At 40.1% G+C, this 15,361-nt stretch overlaps 2 protein-coding genes across 2 annotated transcripts in view; one reads left to right on the plus strand and one right to left on the minus strand.

The window, feature by feature from the left end:
- Window positions 1-6,771: 6,771 nt before the first annotated feature.
- On the minus strand, window positions 6,772-9,007 carry LOC139459110 (DNA repair protein XRCC2-like). The gene is made up of 2 exons (XM_071240557.1): window positions 8,908-9,007; window positions 6,772-7,629 (listed from the first exon to the last, which is right to left on the minus strand). The coding sequence occupies exons 1-2, from the start codon at window positions 8,932-8,934 to the stop codon at window positions 6,778-6,780; spliced, it is 879 nt and encodes a 292-aa protein (XP_071096658.1). The 5' UTR covers window positions 8,935-9,007; the 3' UTR covers window positions 6,772-6,777.
- A 1,391-nt stretch (window positions 9,008-10,398) lies between these two features.
- LOC139459802 (E3 ubiquitin-protein ligase COP1-like) overlaps window positions 10,399-15,361 on the plus strand; it is a 36,169-nt gene continuing 31,206 nt past the window's right edge. Inside the window, exon 1 of the mRNA XM_071241482.1 lies at window positions 10,399-10,694. Coding sequence (XP_071097583.1) covers window positions 10,588-10,694 — 107 coding nt within the window. The 5' untranslated portion in view covers window positions 10,399-10,587. The remainder of the gene's footprint in view (window positions 10,695-15,361) is intronic.

The raw sequence follows: 15,361 nt of genomic DNA on the forward strand, positions 1-15,361 counted from the left end.
TCGTTAAACCCGTAACTATCGTTCGGAATACCCCATGTTAACGTTTTCGAGATTGCATGATTAGAAATCACATTCCGACTGTCACTTTCATGGGACCCCTAATGGGATATCTTCAGATCTTTGCTTAGCGGTAGCGAGAACTTAGGTCTGATTTTAATGAGATTGAAATTGTACCATCGTCAATTCTTCACAGGTTTGAATACACTACGATAATCCGTCACCTGTAAAAACATACGAATTGTTTGATAGGCATTTCTTAGAAGTTGACTGAGGTCAAAGTAGACATTATTTTCTTTAATTTACTGTAATGGCAATGTTTTGGTATACATCTGTTGTCAAGCTCTGGATCTATACCAATACGTCGCCATTACAGTAAAATAAAGTTGTTATCCATAACTTGTGTCTGCTTTGTGTGAATACATATGACCATTGGGGGTTAGTAATAAGGCTTGTTTATTCTAAGGTATATGTATTCACGGGTGCTGGAGGAACAGTGTATACAAACCTGTTAAGTACTGACGATGCAACTGTGTATTCCATAAACCTTAATATATATCAACAGGAATGTTTCTAGTTTTATATTGTCAATGCTTCATCTGTCTCTGAATTCTACCAAATATTCTCCTGTTTGTGTTGGTTACGGATATGTTGCAATGGATATTGTCATGCTACCAGTGTTCAAGGGGGTGCTGGGGTCCTTCACGTTCGCTCCTCTTGTATACTACTCAAAAGAAGTTATGGCATGACAGATTAACTGTAGTAATATGTAAAAAACAGGTGATCCCTAACTTTCTTTGAGTAGTATATTTGTATTTCGAGCGAACCTTAATCTTTAACTTTTAACATTAGGGTAAAGAGAAGGGGCCCTTGACGTTCCACGTAGTGGTGAACACTGGTTATATACTACTCAACTTTTGATAAGGATACCAAGATTAGACACCGAGATCAGACCAAATATAACGATTCTGAGAGACAATAATTTTTTCGATATGTGAATCTTGGTTAACATGAAACTGAAAAAAGCCAGTTTTATGAAAATATGTGTGAAAATGTGTGTGACAAGCAGTCAGAATCATTCATTTCCCACACGGACTCAGAGTATTCCTACTGAATGTTGAGTAGCATAATATAGAACCCATCCATGGTTGAGGAATCTTCATGTAGAAAGAATAATTGCGAATCTGTTAGAATTAAATCTCAGATAAATCACCAATTCCTTCCATTGGAATCTCAGTGAGGCCAGACCCAGGTTTTTCTTGTGTTGCATACTTCCTATGTCAAAAGTTCAGGATGCAGGCTACAGACAGAATTGATAAAGGAAAACAGAAAAGAAAACAGTTTCTGGTTACCATTTTGATTGTTATAGATACTACTCAAAAGAAGTTAAACACCTGATTTGTTCATATGACTGTAGTTAATCTGTCACGGCAGTTGGGTACAGCCATCCAAATGTGGTGTTCTTAACTTGTTCTGAGTAGTATACAGGATACTTAAAATCCTCGAAAACAGAATCAAAAGACACTAAAATAGTCTGGTTATGGTTATTCTAATAAAACATTTGTCATTTGAAAAACTGCAGGTTTATGCAAGAATAAGAAAAAAAACATCTGTCTGGACAAATAATATACTACTCAAGAGAAGTTAAGGTCACCTGCTTCTTTCATAGTACAGCAGTTAATTTGTCATGGCGTGACAGATTAACTATAGCAATATGAAAGAATCGGGTTGTCCTTAACTTCTTTTGAGTAGTATACATTTGTAAAACCATGTATCCTATGTCATATGATGGATGACTGGCACCACGGTGTACTGGGCATGGAGATCTCATTTTTCTTTTTATTTGAAGATTCCAAAACTTAGAGTTGTTTATCATGTTTATCATTTCCCTGTTGTTATAATGTATGATATACATTTCCTGATATCGAGGCCACATCATTGCTGCTTGTCTTTCATTGTTACAATATGTCAAAGCATCTTTGTTCATCATCAGAATCATCCAGAGTCATCTAGTCACATGTAATAAACATACACAAACATACTGGGGCTTCTGTCCATTGTCGGTGAGTGAGTGTTTTTTGGGGGGATTCTTAACACCAAACTCCACCTATATGACCCCAGTCTATAAATAATTGAGTTTGGACCAGACAATACAGTGATTGACATCATGAGCATTGATCTACACAATTGGGATGCAATGACATGCATCAGCCCAGTCTGCGAGTCTGACCACCCGATCCCATTTATCGACTCTTATGACAAGCATGGGTTGCTGAAGACCAATTCTAACCCAAATCTTTAGGGTTAAGTCAGGGAGTGAGGGGGTTTGTGTTAAAGCTACACATAGCTACATGTATGTGATAGCTGCCTGTGACAATCCAGTGAGAGATATTGAGAGAAATGATCAAGGCGGGTGGGGTATGAGCCAAGTACAGATGTAAGTTGGAGACCAGTTCTAATCTGAAATCTCCACAGGGGGCTGTTTGGTTGGTTGGATGGTTGGTTGTTTAACGCCGCACTCAGCAATATTCCAGCTATATGACAGCAGTCTGCAAATAATCGAGTCTGGACCAGACAATCCAGTGATTAATATCATAAGCATCGATCCACACAATTGGGATACCATGACATGCATCAACCAAGTCAGCAAGCCTCACCACTCAATCCCGTTAGTCGCCTTTTACAACAAGCATAGTCACCTTTTACGCAAGCATTGGTTGCTGAAGACCTCTTCTACCCCGGAACTTCGCGGGTCTTCTCCACAGGGGGGAGACAGTGAGTGATGACTAAGTGAGAAAATCGGGGAAGGATGCTTGCTTGTTTGTTTGTTGTTTTACGGTGCACTCAGCAATATTCCAGCTATATGACGAACAGTCTGTAAATAATAGTCTGGACCAGACAATCCAGTGATTGACATCATGAGCACTGATCCATGCAATTGGGATACAATGACATGTACCAACCAAGTCAGCGAGCGTGACCACCCAAATCCCGTTAGTCGCCTCTTATGACAAACATGGGTTGCTGAAGACCTATTCTCTATTCTCTGGACCCCCCTGGACCCTTCCTATGGATCTGCCTATGCAGCCATTATCCTCACTATGGCGGCTTCGCCCCGATTATGTTTCTAGGTTTTCAGAACTGTATGCATGCTCGTGGGTTTCAAAGTGGTAAACATTTGAGACAAGTATCACTTACTGTTCAAAGCGGCGTTAAACACAACTCACTCACTTGTAACAAGCTGGTCATTTGAAAGTGTTTAAAAGCCAACAGCTAGATGACTAGCTGGAAGATGACACATGAAGCAAGTAGACCATGGCTAACCACCACCTCCCAGGACCCACGGAGATACCTTCACAGCCATGTCACAGTGGAAGAAGCACAAGTAAAATCACTGACACATGCTGATCATAACTTCCTGGGGAAATCATACTGGTGACATCGGTTGACACATTCCACGACGCTAAACACATGAAAAGAGGAAAGAAATATAATCTGAAGAGCACTATTTATCTTATTCCGCCAACTGCATTGGGCACGCCAGGAACCTATGATTGTGGGTTCGAATCCTGGTTCGGTCCGATTATGTTTCTTGGTTTGTCAGTACCATACCCATGCTCGTGGGTTTCACCGAAGTGGTAAACGTCTGAGACCTGCATTACTTCGGGCTTTCCTCCCACATTTAGCTGACAAGCCGTGATATAACTGGAATACTGTTAAAAGCGGCGTTAAACCCATCTCACTCACTCACCCATTTTTCATTACAAAATCTGTCAACTATGAAAGGAGACAAGGGTCATCAGGAGATGACATATTCCCCCTGGTCTGGTGCAATTTGGAAATGGAGTTTGGCTACTTATACCCCAATATCGGTTCATTGTAATTGGAGACCTTGAGTTCAGTGAAGAAAAAGATAATGCTGTTCAGGATTTGTCAATATCCCAGATCATCAAAAGGCACCAGTTCACCACTAGACTGATCCGTATAGCAAGTTTCATCCAGAAATATTCCACGGTTTTGGAGCTCTGCTCCATTGGAAGTTGAAATAGGCCTGCATCAACACAAAGTCCGCCAGTATTTTACTCATCAAGGAATACATCTTTGAAAGGAGGCCCTTTTCCAGATTGATTGCACACAACTTTTTATTTGGTTACACAACTGTTTATTTAGTTACATACTGAGTTTGAACAACCCAAAACAAAAAAGAAACAAAAAAGACAGCCTGCCCACACCATATGTTCAAAAACCATTGCCTAAGAACCAATTCTTTTATTTTATTAAACCTTACATTCAGTAAAATATCACAGTTTAGATCCGACCATGGTTAGTTGCTGAAATAGTCTATGCAGAACTCTAGACAATATGTGCCTGAAAAATTTGATGTAAAATATGGACTGCACATCACTACCTGTCAAACCATTAGAGCATGAATGTAGAAGGAATTCTTCAATTAGAAGATCATTCATCATCCTCGACAATCCAGGTGATCATATATCCCAGCCTTCCTATCTATCGGAGTGAATTGAAGAAAATCGCAACTAATTACGGACAAATTTGATAAAAGGCAGCATTATTTGATTAGAAAGTTGTAAAACTGTGAACACAATGAAATATTATAGGATATAAAGCCATCCACAGCTGAACACATGCACTTCTAGCGGACCAGCGATACGATTGCAATAGAAACATGTTGTTCATATCCATGAAAAAAATATCTCAGCCGAGCTATGACACCAGTTCTGGAATTGCAAAGAGAAGAAAATGGCAGACATCAATAATTTCAGCCCACGTTACATTTTTTTTTTCCCATTTTCTATTTCTGTTTGGAACTATTTTTCACATTACTGTGATTCATTTAGTCACAAACAAGTCCAAGTATTGATATGTGGTATTTTTTACCAATATGAGCATATTTATTTTCCCATTTTCTATTTCAGGTACTATGTTTTATTTGGCAAGTTATTTGCCTCCAAGCAATTATCCAAACTGTTTCCCAATTCCCACCCATGATATATACCGGTAGTTTATAAAGTATGGAACAGAAATGATTTTGTTTAGGGTAAAAGTATCATTTATACTTATCCTGACTTATACCAATTGCTTACAAGGTATCTCATCTCTTTTCCGAAATGCAGTGGAAACTTCTTGTGCTGTATTCCAGAAAACATCTCACCCAAACACACCCCTGATCCACATAGGTGCACCGGAGCCATGTGACCAAGGTCTCTCTTTCTTCTTTTCCTTCTTTAGGGTCCAAAACACATCAGTGGAGACAGGGGAAGGCTGGGAGGGTACTCTGGCGTATGAGTCAAGATAAGTATGATATTTGTACCCTAAAAAATATGTAGTTTACCTTATCCTGACTCATACTAATTGCTTGAATCATACAGGTGGTGGGTTCCACCTGCATTGGAATTCTGGGTAGTTTCTTCTTCTGTCTATTGGGCTACCACCTTCCTTTTGTAAAAAAGGGAAGTACCGTATTCGACGTAATAAGCGGTCGTCTCTAATAAGCCCCACCAAAGATATTTGCTAATATATTGCAATTCCGATTGATCAATGTAAACAAGACTTATTTCTTTGTGTATAATACGCACTCGTGTGGTATAAGCAACTCAATTATGGGAAACTAAATTCTGGAATAATATATCTGTCATATATAAACATTTCAGGCTGAGAAAATTACGATCTTTCAATGCTTATTTTTTCCACCAAAATAATATTCAAATAAGAGCCCCCTCTTTCTAATTTTGAGAGTACCCTGGGCGCTTATTATGTCGAATACGGTATCCTTAATTCGAAATTTGAGAATTGTTACGACCATTTGCTGCAGATTTTTATTGCCCACTGAGGATGCAGAGAGAATCGAGATAAATCTCTGATCATGTTCAAAATAAACAAGAATAACACTTAATAAGGACAGATTTCATTTAATAATACATTCTTACAAATCAATATTATCACAGATCAGCAATATGCCACTTTCAGCAATATTCCAGTAACATCATGGCGGCAGGATGTCAGAAATGGTCTTCACACATTGCAACCATATTGGGAATGGAACTCGGGCCTTCTGTGTGACAAGCTATGCTTTAACCACTAGACTACCGAACTGCCCATCAACTGTATGAATGAATTGTTTGTTTGATGTTTTCTTGTTTAACGCCACAATCAGCTATATCATGGTCCCCTCAAGGACATGGTGTTGACATCCCAAGGATCATAATCAGGCAGGTAGATCTTGTGTTGGGCCCATAGTTTCAAATTTATATCCCCGATTATGTTTCTAGGTTTGTCAGCACCATACCCGTGCTCGTGGGTTTCACCGAAGTGGTAAACGTCTGAGACCTGCATCACTTCGGGCTTTCCTCCCACATTAAGCTGACGCGCCGCGATATAACTGGAATAATGTTAAAAGCGGCGTTAAACCAAACTCACTCACTCACTCACTCAAATTTATATGTGTCCTTATGGCCTGCAGTTAAGTAACTTCAATATATTTGTCATAATAAGCCACAGTTTTTTTAAATGGGGGCCTGAATTTAGTCAGGGCCTGCAGTTTCTAAAGTCTATGGATCCTGATGGCAGCCTGCGATTTGTTTTATTTCAAACACTGATCATAATCAAAATATATCCGCGATTTTATCATTGTGAGTGAGTGAGTGAGTGACACTGCTTTGTACACCTCTGCATTTACCCACACAATAAAACCCATCAGTCATTCAAGTGAGTGAGCGAATGAGGCTGCTTTGTACAGCTCTGCATTTACCGACACATCAGTCATTCAAACTGCAGTCCACTTTCAGAGATGGTAAAACATACTGAATGACCAGACATTTTCTGCCTTGATGTGAAAATGGACTTTCCCCCAGTCACATCTTTTTCCAAGATCAACCATTCCCCAACAAATTTATTCCATACTTTCCCCAAATATTCTGAAAAGTTCGAGGTGTCACCCTTATGTTTCGATTCCCCAAAAGGAGATGCATTATCTCCCTTGTCAAAGTCTCTTAATTTAGCTTTGAACACAGCTGCTTTCGTAGCCATGACAACCAGATTATACTTCTTGGCAATTGTTTGAAGTATGTCCACAATTTTATTCATATTTTTTTCATGAGCTGATCCCCCATCACCATGGTTACATCTGTCTATCCAATAGAAAGCTGAGATGCTGTCGATCATGATACCCGCAATGTCAGAGTCGGCAGCAATATTTGTCTCCAAGCTGTGAAGTGTACACAGCAGTTGATGACTGCTATTGCATCGAACAAGATACAGGCTCTTCAAGCATTTTGTAATAAATACTTCAATCTCATCACTGGATGGTTTTGTTTCATCCACTTCTGTATTTACAATGTCTGTGATTTTTTTTTCAAGCAAGATAACTAATCGCAAAATCGAGAATTTGTAATCTGTGTCGATGAATATGACCTTGGATCCCAGTCCGCCAAGGTCAAATGTCAGCCACTCTGGAGGGAGAATACACTTGGCGATACAATGAAGGAGAACTTCGGACTTCCCTGTTCCTTCTGCCCCAAACAGTTCCACAACCTCGCCAGGAGAGAGTCCATTGGGAAATAATTTGGGTTCTACCTTCTCTAAACTAGGCCGGGACCCGAGTCGAGCAAGGAGCTGAAAAATGGGCAAAAGTTATTTGGGATGAAACTGCAATGATATCATATTGAAGGTTTTTCATACCCCTGTTTATAAGCCAGAATAAATTCATCTTGTTAGCTTAAGCTTTCCCTCGACATGAGTGAGTGAGTGGTGTGTGCTTGTACTAGTCCGGGGGCGGTCGGGTAGCCTAGTGGTTAAAGCGTTCGCTCGTCACACCGAAGACACGGGTTCGATTCCCGACATGGGTACAATGTGTGAAGCCCATTTATGGTGTCCCCCGCCGTGATATTGCTGGAATATTCCTAAAAGCGGCGTAAAACCATACTCACTCACTCACTTGTACTAGTCCGGAGTAATGTTGGTTTTTAAGCGCTAGTTCACTGAGATACCATGCCACAGGTTAACAAGTACACATAGAGTTCCAAGCCAAATTAAGAGACTTAAAACCACAAACATTGACACTGGAGAAAATGTATCCAATTTCAAAACCAGTGGCTAATAGTGTGAACAGAATCCACAACAGGGTCCCGATCCAGAGCGATATAGCACTGAGATGATTGTAACTCCCATAATTTAACATGGTCTTACTGTCGTCATAGTGCAATAAAGATAACTTTCTGGAATAGGGCAATGTGTACATGTGATTTCTACAAGAGTGTTGGTGTATTGTCATCTGGACCACCAACACTGGACAGATAATAAATAACCAGAAATTTTATTTTCATAAACTTTGCAATGAACAAAAATAAATCCATATTAAATTCAATCATATAAAGTTACCTAGGGAAAACGACCGTTCCTCATCACTTCTCAGGACATAGAACTTTATGCTGATAGGCCTATATATGATATAGTGAAACGGAAACAATTCTGTCAATCAACTTTCAACCATAACTCTCAATTTAAATATTTGTAAAAATTTGCTCATTCCACATCGCATTTAAGTATTACATGTAGAGATAATTTTTTAATACTTGTAGCTTGAGGATACGAGTTATACAAATTTTGAGGCAGGGGTTACGACCTACAGTCTAGACGGATGTTTTTACCATATTCTCTATGTAAACCTATATGACAATCCCGATTAAATTAATACAGTGCAGTTATTTAAATAGACTACACGGAAGAAGCAAAATATGATGACAGCAAACGGAAACATTGGCTAATACAAATATGATAGGCTAGTCAACAGATGGCCAAGAATGCAAATTTCCCTTGGGCAGGATAACAGTAAAAAGGAAGACATTTGAAACAACTCGTTCGTCATACTATTGAAAGCCTTGACATATATACCTGAGCCCCACTTTCCGATCTTGACATACTTTTCTGTCTCGCCCACACGTCAAGTCACGAATGGTATGCACATAACCATTGAGATGGGCGGCTGCACCCTCAAAACTGCACTCAAATGTCCCTCCTTTACCATGATACTACTTTCCCTACGACCTCTCACATACCAAAACTAGCAACTGAGCCTGTTGTGGAGAACTATGAAAATATGTCTGATGCCTTTAGTTGATACAGTTTACCATCTTTGTTCACCTGTTTGAATACTATGAGAAGACTGGGAAGATTGTGGAAAAGGTTAATCTTAAAAATGAGATTTTGAACAAGTTATTTCGTGAATAATAATCATTTCAGACTTGACCTTGTCGACGCATGTAACCATTGTACGTTGCAGTATGAAGTTCTTTATTATTGTGTACTGATTGCATTGAGGAACACGGAGAGAGAGTGAGAGAGAGAGAGAGAGAGAGAGAGAGAGAGAGAGAGAGAGAGTACAGAAGTGGGTTACATACATTTTACTCTTGTAGGGAATCGAACCCGGGGATTCGCGTGAAGGATGAACTACGCTTTAACCACACCAGGCTACCCCACTGTCCCTACTTTTTATATTAAATCAACCAAGTGATTATTTTTTTCAATTAACAAGTATCCTTATTCCATGTAATCCCCCTAGCGGTTCTAATGTTTCGACTTGCGCGGATAATTCAATCAAAAACATTTTCTTAGGATGTAATAATAATGATGATGATTGAGGATGATAATTTATTTATTTATTTATTTATTTATTTTACATTAGAGCATATACAGTGTGAGATTTTAATATTTTGATATACAATATATATGTACTTTACACAAGTCGCAACCGCATTGCTTTCTACGTAAATGTATCTAAGTTTTAAACAGTGGGTTCATCACAAAACGTACAACTTTATGGATACCAACTTCTGATTTGTTGCATATGGCGACAGTTTGATGTAGATCAATCTGCTAACACGGCATATCTTGCATATATACCTCCCTTCACTTGTAGTCACTCTAGCTTGATAACGGTATATGCAATAAATCAGAAGTTGTTATCCATAAAGCTGTACGTTTTGTTATTTACTCTGCAACTTCTAGAATGATAATCAAACAGTTAGTAGACACATCATTTGAAGCCCTCAAAACATGAAACTTGTATAATGTAGGGTAGAAACAGAATTTATGTCATTTACATCTCGAATGGTGATAGCGGGTACGAATTAGGATATTTCTGGCTTACAACAGACAGTCTGACGCCCTGATAACATGAATGAGAGAAATCGTGACACGATAACAAGTAAACGTGAAACATACGAAATAACAATTTCAGTTCACCATGTGTAATTTGTTCAACAGAGATTGTTTCATTTCAGCACAATAACGATTAATCGTTGGGGGAATAGTTTTTTACCTGCCTGTCAGAAGCGCATGCGTTTCAGACTGGGAAATGCAATTTTAGCTGGAGTAAACAGACAGTTTCCGGTCAACTTTGTCTTAGATTTACTAAACTTGTTGGGTATTTGCACCCTCAAAGCTGCGTGCATTTACTAGCTTTCTGTTATTTGATTTTGTTGACACCAACAGAATGGTGACACAGATTGACTTTATTTTGTTTGCCGAGCAAGGCTGGATGTGTTGCTCCTGACTTGAGACTCCGAATCGACAATGGCAGGCAGAACGCAACAACCGCCCCGCCGGAGAAAACGAGTGCAAACTCCTGTTTTCAGTAGTATAGTTGGCTCATATGAAGACAAAGACAACGATTTTGTCTGGTAAGACTTTATCATATCTGATTTGCATGGAATGTCCTGCATAGGAATTCTGTACAACTTTCTTCCCCCCACCCCCCTCGGTCACTTTCTACACCTGTGTTCAGAAACAACCCCTAAGTTTGTTTGTTTCTTTATTGTTTGACGCCACAGTCAGCAATATTCCAGCTTTATGACGGTGGTCTGTAAAAAAATCGAGTCTGGACCAGACGATCCAGTGATTGACATCATGAGCATCGATCCACGCAATTGGGATGCAATGACATGCATCAACCAAGTCAGCGAGCCTGACCACCCGATCATGTCAGTCGCCTCTTACGTCAAGAATTGGTTTCTGAAGACCTATTCTAACCCATAGCTTCACGGGTCAGAGAACCCCTATGTCGGGGAATGTATGACAATAATGGCTTACTGTTATAAAACTTCTTCATAGAATTCATTGCGAAGAAGAATGCATTTTGTTTTCTGTGCATGTGCTGTTTTCTGCTTTGATTAATGCATTTAAGTTAAAACCTTACGCCATTTGTGCACAAGTTCCTGCCTTAGTAACAGTTTTAAGTTTATCATATGTCATTTTTGGTTGCACGGTTGGCCCAATAGTCTAAGGTGCTGCGATTTGCTGTGCAGAGTTGCGTCCCTTGGGCACGCCAGAAACCTATGATTGTGGGCTCGAATCCTGGTTTGTCCCGATTATGTTTCTAGGTTTGTCAGCACCATACCCGTGCTTGTTGGTTTCACTGAACATGCTGAAGTGGTAAGCTGAAGGTCTGAGACCTGCATTGCTTCGGGCTTTCCTCCCTCATTAAGCTGAAACGCCATGATATAACTGGAATGCTGTTTAAAGCGGCATTTAACCCAACTCACTCACTCAGTCATGTCATTTTCAGCCACCTCGCAAATAAAATGGTGTTTCTTCAAATTTGGCCCGAGGGATGTCACTGTTGAGGTTACGGGACACCATTATGGAACTTCTGTTTTCAAGTTATGTTTTTTTATGTTGATGCCCAATTTCGTTCTTTATGAATTACTTTGGTATTTAGTTTCATGGTATCAAACATACGAATGCTAATAGAGGGCCTACCTGTTGCATGTTTAGAATTCAGCACCACAAAATTTACAAACACGTCACAATACCCTTTGATATACTTGATATAATTTATGATATTTTGTTGCAAGATATACAGTCAAAACAATACCCTGTGATGTAGGCACAGCAAGCTGGGGTCATCGCGTGTGATAAGGTCCTATATCAGTGATCTATCATCGCTAAATATAATGTCATTGAGAGTTTTCATTATTTGTTTAGTGACTGCATTTTATAGCAAATGCCAGTTGATAAAAGTGTTTTAACAGATTTTTGTTTTCTGTTTCAACTTATTTCATAGACATGATAGAGCTAAAGAGATTATTAATGGAACTAATATACATACCCTATTCAACGTAATAAGCGCCCAGGGCGCTCTCAAAATTAGAAATAGAGGGCTCTTATTAGAATATTATTTTAGTGAAAAAAGAGTAAAAAGGTAAATTTCGTGGTTTATGCTGACAGCCTGAAATGTTTATGTACGACAGATATATTTGTCCAGAATTAAATTGCCCATAATTAAGTGTGCATAGGACACATGAGTGCGTATTATACGCGAATATATGTCTTGTGTACATTGATCAATCGGAAGGGGTGCTAATTAGGATTGTTCACTTGCCAATATATTTGCAAATATTGCCATGGGTGCTTATTAGAGAGGGGTGCTTATTACGTCGAATACGGTATGTAGTATATAGTATGATGAGAAAAGTGTAGATATAAGTGTAAATACACATCATGGCACCATGACTGTAATAGCCATGCCTTTGCTGTCCTTGTTGCTCACTAGGATCCACATTACCTTTAAAATGCCCTCCCTGAAAGTTTCCTGTCACAAGATCATCCAACAAATGATTATTTACCCTGTCATTCATCTTGTTCATGCATATTTGTAAACACCACTGACATCTGGAACCGTTTTCATTCTCTCTCTCTCCACACCCCCCCCCCCCCCCCCTCTTTCCCCCCCTCCCCTTATCAGCTCATCATTCCTTACCTCTCAGTGTCTTGTGGATTATGGAATGGTACGAGAGTGTTACAACTAATGTGGTCAGGCTCACTGACTTGGTTGATGCATGTCATTGTATCTCCCTATCCCAATTGCGTAGACTGATGCACCTGATGTCAATCACTGGATTGTCTGGTCCAGACTCGATTATTTACAGACCACCGTCATGTAGCTGGAATATTGCTGAGTGTGGCGTTGAACAACAAACAAAACAGACTGTTTTTCTCTAGCCATTGATTTAGGCATGACTTGGTAAATTTGCTCTTAGTGCGAATGTAGCTGTTGGTTAAGAAACTGAACAATCTTGAGTTTGAGACTGAACTCTAAAGGTACTCCTTGGAGAAAGTTTTGCTTATTTTGAGCTTTATGCAGAGATGCAAACTCAAACGATTTAGCATTGTTTAGGCGTTAACTTTGCAGAAACATTGTTAACATCTTCTGAAATTTGTAATCATGTACTATTATTACCATCCACCAGTGTACACAGATATCCTGTGTTCCTTACGGATGAGACCGCCTCTGTGGTGTAGAATGTCTGGAGAGTGCAAGGTGGATGGTTCAAATCCTGACTGTGTTATACCAAAAGATGTTAAAGATGTTACTTTTTGTTACCCTGCCTGGCTCTTGCCATTAAGGGAATAAAGTAGGGACAGGTCGGCTTGGAGTCAGTTTGCTGTATCTTTGTGGGGTATCCATTTAACTGCAGCGTTGTCTCAGTAGGCTAGCACTATAGACTTGACTAGTACAAGCAGCCATATACAAGCCTGCATGCTCATTGCTATATAAGTCTGCCTCTGTGGTCTAGTGGTAGAGCGTCCGCCCGGAGAGCAGAAGGTCCGGGGTTCGATCCCTGACCGCGTCATACCAAAAGACGTTAAAAGATGGCACTTGTTGTTACCCTGTGACCCTTGGCTAAAACAAGGACTGGTCGGCTCGGAGTCAGTATACTGTGTCTGAGTGGGGTATTCATGTTAAACTGCGGCATGGTATCTCAGTGAGCTAGCACTATAAATCGGCATCAGTCCGGACTAGTACAAGCAGCCACACAAACACACACCCGTACATGCACGTCGCTATATAAGTGCAATAATCTTGGACGCGACGTTAAACCCCATTTCACCTCACCTCATTGCTATATATGTGCAATAATCTTGAACAGGACTTTAAACCCTGTTTTACCTGACTTTACACCTGACCATGATGAGGATCAAGTCTCCCCCTGCATACAAACCCTTGTCTTTGTCTACGCCCACTGGGACCATTGAAGCATGTTAAATATACATCACTCAGTTCAGGGTGAAGACATGAGCTGATGTGCTTTGGTGCTTTACTCTCACAGACTCATACAGCTTGTTGTAAGAGACATCTAATTTGTTGATAATGTGATAAGAGGCATCTGTTTTATACAACCAACCAGGTGAGGGGAACATAAAGGTGCAAACATATTGCTGTAGTCATGACACAGATCAGTGAGGCAAGAGAGGGAGATGCTCTTCACATCAATGAGTCTCTAGAGACCATGCAGTGCCCCCACTAGGCTAGCTTGTTGAGGTGAATCACTTGTTTTTTCAACATGTTCAATGCTATGAAAAGTTGTATTATCTGAAATACACTGAATTTCAAGCTGGTTGTTTTTAGGTGTCAAGCTGGAGTAAAGAGTGACTGAGGTAATTTGCTTTGTGCCCGTCAGCAATATCATGAATATTACAGACTTTGCATTCTAGTGGTAGAGTGTCTGCCTGGAACAGAAGGTCCGCGGTTCGATCACGGCCTCTTCATACCAAAAGACATTGAAAGATGGTATTTGTTGTTACCCTGCCTGTCACTTGGCATTGAGGGGGCTAAAACTAGTACTGGTCAGCTCGGAGTCAGTATACTGTGTCTGAGTGGTGTATTCATGTTAGTTTTCGGCACAGCATTTCGGTGGATTAGAACTATAAAAACGGCATTAGCTCGGAGTCAGTATACTGTGTCTGAGTGGTGTATTCATGTTAGTTTTCGGCACAGCATCTCGGTGGATTAGAACTATAAAAGTGGCATTAGTCTGGACAAGTACAAGCAGCCACTCACACACTCACTCACACATGTGCATGCACATCGCTATAGAAGTGCAATAATCTTGAACATGACGGTAAATCCCATTTCACCTCACCTCACCTCACCTCACCTCACCTCACCTCACCAGCTGATAACATCCTGGAAAGTCCTTATGCCTTTTGTCAATGTTGTGATTCTTGGTAGGAAGAGATCCTCCTACGTTTGTAGGAGGAGATTAAATGGGGAGTAGGTAGTGGTCGCAGTGTGTGTTATCGAAACCTGACAATGTGATTGCTGCTCATGCTGTCAGTCACTTGTTTGTTGGTCCAGATTTATTTAGAGCTGTGGCAAGGATGTGATATTGGTGACTGTGGGATAGTTGCCCAAAGGACCTCTTAACACAGTCCCTGGGTGTGCCAAGGACTTGTGATTGTGGCTATGCTGTTTGTAGTACAGAATTTATGATCTTACCATTTGTGTAATTCGCCAGCACTAGGCTCCAGACAGACACTTGGAAGCCAGTGATTACTCATTGAACAT

This window comes from Haliotis cracherodii, unplaced genomic scaffold (genome assembly GCF_022045235.1).
Source record: "Haliotis cracherodii isolate W230 unplaced genomic scaffold, xgHalCrac1.p SCAF_13, whole genome shotgun sequence".
Classification (NCBI taxonomy): domain Eukaryota; kingdom Metazoa; phylum Mollusca; class Gastropoda; order Lepetellida; family Haliotidae; genus Haliotis; species Haliotis cracherodii.